General features: G+C 27.5%; 1 protein-coding gene across 1 annotated transcript; it reads left to right on the forward strand.

Annotated features, from left to right (window-relative positions):
• Window positions 1-264: 264 nt before the first annotated feature.
• LOC149558347 (F-box/kelch-repeat protein At5g15710-like) lies at window positions 265-1,428 on the forward strand. The gene has a single exon (XM_089830785.1). The coding sequence runs from the start codon at window positions 265-267 to the stop codon at window positions 1,426-1,428; it is 1,164 nt and encodes a 387-aa protein (XP_089686911.1).
• The last annotated feature ends 7,929 nt before the right edge of the window (window positions 1,429-9,357 follow it).

Below are 9,357 nucleotides of genomic sequence, written 5' to 3' on the forward strand. Positions count from 1 at the left end.
AGACGCAATCGGCGCACCCAATCAATATGCTATTTATATTGGCTTAATAAAATGCAATCTAACAAAACAGAAGGTTCGTTTTTGGTCTATATTTCCATACCCGCGCATAATAATTTACAGAGAGTTCTGCAATAGAATCTATTAAGCCAATAGAAGGTTCATTTGGGGTGTATATTTCCATAGCTGCGAATATTTTATTACAGCGAGTCATTTGGGGTGTATACTTCCGTAGCGGCGAATATTATCTTAGACCAGATTTCAGCAATGGACTCAATGTGGTCTGAATTAAATGACGACGTAATAGAGACCATTTTCAAGCGGCTTCCAGTGGAATCAGTTGCCAGATTCCGTAGAGTTTGTAAGGAGTGGAACAACATACTATCTACTGAGTATTTCCTAACTTGGAGGAAGGAAAATTTCAAGAACGATCCGTGGCTTCTCATGGTTAATGAACAAAACAATTGTTATCGTTTAAATGTGTCAACAAAGGAAGTGAAGGCTTTTCCTGTTAATCGTTCTATATGGGCATCACTGGGAGGAATACTCCTGACAACTAATAATAGGGTACGGAGAGAAGAACTTTATTTATATAATCCCCTTAATGAAGAATGTTTTATACTATGCAATCGGCCAGCATGGGAGGGCTTAACCAATAAACTAGAATGTGTTATTGTATGCAATCCAGCAAGGCAAAGTTTTGTACAACTTCCTCTGCGGAAACTCAACAAGGAACATGGGATAACAGTGGGAGGAATGCTTTGGAAGGACGAACAATATCAAGTAGTTGCAGTGCACAGGTTCTTTATAGAGGTTTATGATCTTACAAGGCAATCATGGGTTACTGCACAATGGCTTCCCCCGCGAGTAGCTACGACTATAGTGTTTTATAAAGGTTTATTTTTCTGTACCGTTTGTGAGTACAATGTTCATGGCGTATTTGGTGTTATGGTTTTCAGCATTAAAGAAGATTGCACATTCCACATGGTGAATATGTTTTCGCCCATACCAAACACTTCTCCTCTGTGGTTTGAGCCTTACCTGTTCGTATGTGGGTCTGAACTTTTTCTAGTAAGCAAGGATTCATTTCAATTATATTTGTGGAAGTTGGAGTATGACGATAATTTAAACACATCGTTAAACCTATCCTGGAGTAAGATTGCAGAGATGCCCCAAGAGGTGTTGGAGTTTGCCAATTTAGGATTCGATGTCACAAAGCAAAGAAAGTTATTTTCTATACCACGCCGATTCAAAGCCTTTCCAGCAGGCCACTATATCTGCTTCGTAAGAGAAGGCAGTGGAAATACAGTATTCTTCAATACAGAAAATAAATCATGGAGTTGCTTCTCAGTAGTCGAAAATGTAGACCACTGTGCCACTGCTGATAATACGTATACTTTTGAACCGAGGACTGATCTAATGATTCAGTGATTTTTTCAATTGTGTTAAAAATATTATGTGCTGTTATATAATGTCTATATTTTTCAAATATTCCATTCAATATTTCATTTAATATTTGTTTTGTTTTATGAATTAAAAACTCTTATTGTACTTCACATACTGTTGTATTCATTTTGCTTAGTTTGTAAATCAATTTTTACTTTCAAGTTTAAAAAATACTCTTATAAAGTTTATATTTTAGAAATGAATAAGTTTAATTTAAGTCAAAACAATGCTTAAAATAAATATATTAAATTCACACACACACACATACACACACATATATATATAATTGATTAGTATTTATTATTTGAATTAATATTTTTTTAGTGTTATAGTGTAATTTTGTTTATCATTGGAGTCAAGTTTTAGTCTAATATAAGTTAAGTTTCAAATAGTTTTGGGATTAGAGTTCAATTTTCTTTTACTTACAATTAGAGTTAAAAAGTGTTGGCATTGAGACTATGATTCAATTCATTTAGTGTCATTATTAGCATTATTATTAATATGACAATTTTCGTATATGTAAAACCCTTTTTAAATCCTAAGCTTAATTGAAAACTAACATTAAATATTTCATAAAACTTAATTAAATCATAACATAATTTGATCTTTAACATCTAAACCTTAATCTTAGTTCTTTATTTGAAGCGTTATCATAAAATTGATTTAAATTATTTTTGAACCCCATCCTTAATTGTGATCTTAATTTCATAATGTATGTGCAATAAAAAACATAATCTCATTCCTAACAAAAGGGAATTTTTAATTACTCATAAATTCCCACTACACAACTTCCCAACCTCCTCCTGCCTTTGGCTCTATTCCCATATTCCATGTCTGGCTTTATGTGTGGTGATTTCCATCTAGCCAGCCCTTCCCCTCCTTCTAAACCCTCTTGTGTGATTCCTGGGATCCATCCTAATCCCTTGGTGGCTTCTAGTAGCTTTGCTTCTCGCACTAGAAATAAACTTGTAGATTTATCCCCCCTTTAGAAGGAAATGAGAAGATTGCACTTGCCAAAAAGTGCCATTTGGTTGCCTCCCTCAAGGGGATTTTGTTGATCTCCAAGGTTGTGGGTGCTAAAGTTGACACTTCCATCCCCTTGGCTTCCAACAAGTCTTGCCTAGTTAAACGAAGTGTGGTTAATATTCAAGATGTGATTTTAGAGGAAATGACTAAAGAACTAGAACTTACTCTAGTTGGGTGTTTCCTTTATTACATACCCTTCATTAAAATATTTAGAAAATGGGCTTCCTCAATCTTTTCCTTGAAGGGAAGTGTAAAAGTTAGCACGTTAGCCAATGGTGTGTTGCTATTTTTATTTTTCAATGTTCAAGACATTATATATGTCCTCACTAATAGTCCTAGTCCTTAGGGACTAATGTGAACAATATGCTTTTCATATACAAATGGAAGCCTAAACTAGACCAAGTGACTAACCTAGCTAGGGGGTGATCCCACAATAGTGGGGGCCACTTTTTGACCAATTTTGACATTGAAATCAATTGTTTAAGTCAAATTCTTCTTCTCCCCTGAAAAGTAGTACATTGAAAAATCAATTTTTTTAAAGAGTGACGATCCGTTTGACAAGAATAATTTTTTTTCTATGAATGATAATGAGGTAATTCTTTTGATGTTGGATTTGTAACATCAATATCTAGAGGATCCATTTTGTTTGATTCAATTTGATTGAGTATTGTATACGTTATGGAGATTTGAAGTGACATCAATCATAATTCAGACATACGTTCATTTTGACAATGATAACTTGAACTCAATCTATCATAAATCAAATTATCTTTTTTTCAATAGAAAGCAAACTCGGTAACCTATTTCCTAGATATATATATTTTTAAAAGACCTAATTTATAATTTTTCCCAAAGTGTTGACATCAATTGATGTTCAATAGTTAATCAACCTATAATGAGTTAAAATAATATTTTAAAGTCTTAAAGAATATAATACATATTAAAATTATAGTCGTTGGAAAGCTTTCTCCATATAATTTTACATTTTTTGATTTACAATAGGAAATCATTTGATCCTAGTTTTGAGGGTCAAAACACCAATTTTCAAAAAAAAAAGATTCTAGAAAAATAGCAAAGTTTTTTAAAAACATATGTTCGCACGGACATAGTGTTCATGCGAACATATTTAAAGTATGTAGGAGACATTTTCCACAATAAATCAAATTATGATATTGAACTTATTAGGATTTAACTATCATATTTAAAGTATTCGCATGAACATATGTCTGCATGAATATTCCTGCAAAAAAAATTTGGTGGTCGTATTTCTATTTTTATGTGTTCGCCCGAACATGTAGGAAAAGCATGTTTTTGCCTAAACACATAAATAGGTCACTTTCACAAAGATGGAAAATATTTTAAATTGAAGGAGAATAAATGCAGTTTTTTGAAGACAAGGACATTTTTTTGAGTTTTGATGGGAAACAAGAAAGGAAGACAAAGCAAATATGTAAGGAAGAGATGTCATGAAGCAGAAAAAAGAAATATTCAAAAAAAATTGACACGTTATGATAAAAATAAACAAGGTATGTAATTATACATATATATATTAAATTTATTTATTTGTATGGTCTTGAATTTAATTATGTATCAATATTTTTTTTCTAATTTGATTCATTATTAAATGTGTTGCAGATAATCAACAAGGTGAAGGTGAAGAAAATGTTGAGGGAGACTCAACACAAGTTGAAGAAGTACATATGGGAGAAGGGTTAAGATCACTCCCTACAGAATTTCAAACAATGAATGTTGGAGAAGGGTCGAGATCGCTCCCTACAAAATTTCAAATAATGAATATTGGAGAAGGCTTAAGGTCGCTCCCTATAGAAATTCAAGTAACAAAAGTTAGAGAAGGGTCAAAATTTGGTGCTCCTACTGGTATGGAAAAACTCATGAATATTTCTCAAACTATAAAGAATGAAATTTCTCATAAAAATTTAGATCATTTACTTAAAATGGATGTGGATAAATTGAGAACACTTACAGCTACTATTCAACCCTTAAGTTTGTTTAAGAAAAGGTCAATAAATAAGACCATAAGAGAAATAATGACAAAATTTAATAACATTGAAATACGTGAACAAGCTCAGGTGCTTTCACTTTTGCTTACACAAAAGACGTTGCAAATTTGTTTTTAGTACTTGTTGACATAGTACTATTGTATTCAATTTTTTGTAACCAGTGATTATTATTTCTTATTTCTATCAAATACAAATAATTTAGAGTGATTTCATTGGCTAAAAACATAGGGGGTTTAAACACTTTCCTTTTCCCACCTCTTCAAAATTGAAGGCTATTTTTAAGAATATTACTGACATTTATGCATAGTGGCATAATGTTTTATTCACATTATTATTATTATATAATAATAATAATCAAATTGCATTTTTAATACTCAGTAAAATAAAATAAAAACTTGTCATTTTGAGAAATTTTAAAATTTAAATATTTTCATTTTCTTATGCTATTTCTATTTCTAACTATTTCAATTAAAAAGTTTAAAATTATTATGAACAAAATTTTAACTTTATTATATTTAAATTTTTTATAACTTATTAGAAATATCTTTTACTAGTAAATTTATATTTAGTTAAAAATATCATAATAATATGTAAATAGATTTTTATTTTTTTATTTTATTTTTTGATAGGTAAACGACCGAAGCCTATGTTATTTATTATTATTATTAAGATTAATTATTATTATGTGTTAATCATGAGTAGATTCGAACCCAAGACCTCTCTGATGAGAGGCTCGCAATTTACTGATGCATTTAGGCTCTTGCCTAATATGTAAATAGATTTATTATTAATGTAAATGTATTTATTTAAAATAAAGAATTAAATAATAATTAATATTTAGGATGATAATCAGATTATTAAAAACTATAAACAGTCACTGCTACCTCTTGCCTATTTGAATATGCAACATCTAGTCGTGTTATACTTTTTTTTGTCATTTTTAGATTTAATTTTATATGAAATTATCTAGCACTAACACTCAAAAAAAATAGTTTAATAATTTAAAAATCAATAAATAATAATATTTAAAATATTATTTTCTTTTAAAAATTAAAATTTTTAAAATATAATTTTAAAAAATATATTAGTTCTAGTTTTTATTTTTAAATTATAATTTTATAAAAAAAAAATTTAAATTTTTTTTTTTTTGGCAAAAATGGTAGGAATAAAATTAATTTGTTAATATTCTATAAAATCTAATTATATTTATACACAAAAATAAATTTAAATAATTTATTTGAATATTTAAATTATATTCAAGATTTTTGAAATTTTTAATAGAAAAGTATAATTAAAATACGTCACAAAAAATATTATTTTAAAACGTGTCTCATTCTAAATTAATTTAGAAATTTACCGTAAGTTTGAGTTATTGTAAATATAACTGATTCTATGAAAAATAATTTTATTTGAGTTTAATTTTATAGAAACTTTAAAACCTACTATAATGAAATCAAAAAGATTTTTTGAAACCCAGTTTTAAAAAGTCAACTATTTAGACATTCAACTCTGGTCATTCGGAAGGTTCGCTAGGGTCTATAGCAATGGCAGCCAATATTGTTCTAAATTCACAAACATGGTCTCGTCTATCTTGTGATTTAAAAGAGGAAATATTTTAGCGGGTTGCTAGACTCCGTGTAATGAGCAAGGAGTAGAACGATTCTCTATCTTCTCACAAATTCTTAACTTGTTGGAGAGAAAAATTCAAGGACCACAAATGGCTCCTCGTCACTCAAAAATTTCCCAACGTTGGATCACATTGTTACCATCTAAATGTGTCGACAAGGATGATGAAGCTTTTTCCTGTTGAACCTATGGTATTGGCATCTATGGGAGAAATAGTGGTGAGACGTGACATTGAAAGAAAAAAACTATGTTTATATAATATGCTTTTGAGACAACATACTAAAATTCTTAAGAGGGCAAAAAAATGGTGGTGATAATTGCATCATAGTATGTAACCATAGAGGAGATCATTTCTATGAGCTCCCTGTGAAAATACTAGACACAGATCATGAAATAGTAGTTGGAGATATTTTGTGGCAGCCCAACCGATATCATTTATTATCAGTGCATGCTGGTTCATTACAAGTTTATAACTTTTCAAGTCAAACATGAAATATTATGTGTCTGGGTCCATAGAAATATTGGGATGTAGTTTATTTTAAGGGATTATTTTTCTATATTGTGGACTGCCCAGGCTATGCTTGGAGTATTGTAGCTTTTGATATCGGGGATGGAAATGGTCGTCTATTGAAGAATGTACTACATGATCATTATTTTCCTTAGACGGATCCTCACATGCTTGTATGTCGGTTAGCACTTGTCCTCATAACGCATGATTATAATAGATTGTGTTTGTGGGAGTTATAGTACCATAGTAATTTTGGGATAGCTTTAGAGTTAACATGGGCATGCAAGAAAATTAGAGAAATACCTGAAAGCCAATTGATGTTTTTGTTTCCAAACAGAGAAAGATTTGTTGGGGCCACATTCATATACAAATCCCTCGCAGTAGGGAACAATATCTGCTTCGTAATAGAAGATACCAAAAATCTAGTATTCTTCCATAAAGAAAATCTTTCATAGAGTTCCTTCTCTGTGAATGATGAGCTAGACAACTTTGGACATGAGCTCCATGCATGTGTGTTTTCTTAGTCCTCATCTTATTTCTTTTAAAATAGATTTGTCAAGGTTTTCCTTGATTTTTACAAATCTTATCAAGTTCTTTTCCAATCTATCAAGGTTTTCTTTTTTTAAAAATAAAAATTGAAAATGGTGTTTCAGTTCTCCAATTTATCAAGTTTTCTTATAATTGTCATAAAATCAAATTTTTCTTCAATATTAAGTATAAGTTCTTTTCTTATTGTATTTTTCAAAGATAAATTGGCTCAAAATATATTAGCTCAATTTAAATACTTACTATCCACCATTTCTTCCAAAATTGTATGATACATTACGATTTTAAAATTATTTTTTGGTTATCCTTACCATATCTTTAAATTTTTATTAAAAATAATAATTAACCTCACATATGTTTATTTTTATTTTTCTTAGACAAAATAAATAATTCTTATATATAAAGTTAATATAATAATTTAATTATACATCTATAGTTTTGATCTTTTATTTACTATATCAATTAACTATTACATTATTCAATTTACCTAATTAAAACTTTATAACAATATTCAATTTCCATAATTAAAACATTATTAAATTATATTTAGATCTTCACAAATCTAACTAGGGCACTTGTTTCATAAATGTATATGAATTTTTTTTTGTTTATATGAAAGATTTATAATATTTTTAAATATTTGTAAAGTTAATATTTGAAAGTCTTTTAATGATATAAGAGTAATATCTATTATTTCAGCATTTATCAATATTTATAATATCTTTTAAAAGTGTTGAAAAAAGTAATGTTTTATCTCTTAGTAGCCTTTAATTGTAGTACAATTTGATTGCATGAAATATATTTCAATAATTGTTTTTCAATTGCAAATTACATGTAACTAATTTATTGTTTTATGAGATAAAGAACAAATCATATTTAGTTTATATATTTGTTAAATATGTGTATACAAAAATAAATAAAATAAAAGCTAAAAATAGAAAGAAATAATATTTTTATCTAATCAATTTAATTTTTCCCTAATGATTAGTTTTGTTTGACTTTTTAGATGATTAAAAAACTAAAACTATTTTTTTTTTCTATAATTCAATTTTATTTGTTTTAATCTATTTTTCATTTGCAAACCTACCATACTATGATATTTTGCTATTTAAACTTATAGTTCACATGTCAATCAGAGATCACAACCTTATGGATAGCATGCAAATATCACAATTTATACGTGTAATGACGTGCTAATTTTAAACATTGCACATTCTTTTCCAATATTTTTTTTTTCAATTAAATGACCACTTTGATGAGCAAGCTTGGAAATTGATGGCTGTATTGGTCGTTTTTCAATATTTTAACTGTATATGATAGGCCTTTTTTTTAAAAGACCGTACACATTAACAGGCTAAATTTTTTTAAAACCGTAAATTTGACAATTAGATTTCTGAATAAACCGTCAAAATATCTTATAGGGATAATATAATACTTCACTTACTAATATAGATATAACATTATATTAAAATATATGTAATATATGTATAATAAAATATAAGATATTTTAATTAATATATACTATATATTTTGTATATTAATAGTAATTTAGAATCTAAAATATATGAATTTTAGAAACTCAACTTACTAATAAATAATACTATGATTTAATTGTTAACATATTTTATATTATTAATTATATATTTCTATTTCTATATTTGTAGCTTAATTCATTGTAATTTTTAATTATTATTATTTTAGAATTTTTTTATAAAGCATGTGATTTTAGAAGCTTGTTAATATTTATATTGATTTAACATTTTTAAAATTAAATATATTAATTTTAGAAAGTTGCCAAGTTTCTTTAATATTTTTATGATTTTATATTTTTAATCTTATAAATTAAATTTTCTATGTATTAACATTTTCTTATATTAATTTAGAAACAACTATGATTTGTTAATATATGATTGACTTGTACTTATTTTTTCTTATTGTTTTTATAATTATTTTCAAAAGAAATATGAAAAAATTAGGAACTTGTTATAAATATGAAATTTCTTTATTTGTTACTAAATTATACTTATTCCAATTTGTATCTATATAATCATATCACCAAAAACATTATTTTTTTTCAAACAACTGTATTTCTATTTTATTTGTAGCTTCAAAATTCTTCTTCATCAATTCAATCACATAAGGTAAATTTATGTAGTTTTCAAAATTCTTCTCTTCATTATGTTGAAT

This window comes from Cupressus sempervirens, chromosome 5 (genome assembly GCF_028749045.1).
Source record: "Cupressus sempervirens isolate cs-2001-9-10 chromosome 5, ASM2874904v1, whole genome shotgun sequence".
NCBI lineage: Eukaryota > Viridiplantae > Streptophyta > Pinopsida > Cupressales > Cupressaceae > Cupressus > Cupressus sempervirens.

Bases quoted from the DNA above. Each gene is read 5' to 3' on its own strand.
- LOC149558347 (XM_089830785.1), top strand. From the start codon at position 265: ATGGACTCAATGTGGTCTGAATTAAATGACGACGTAATAGAGACCATT.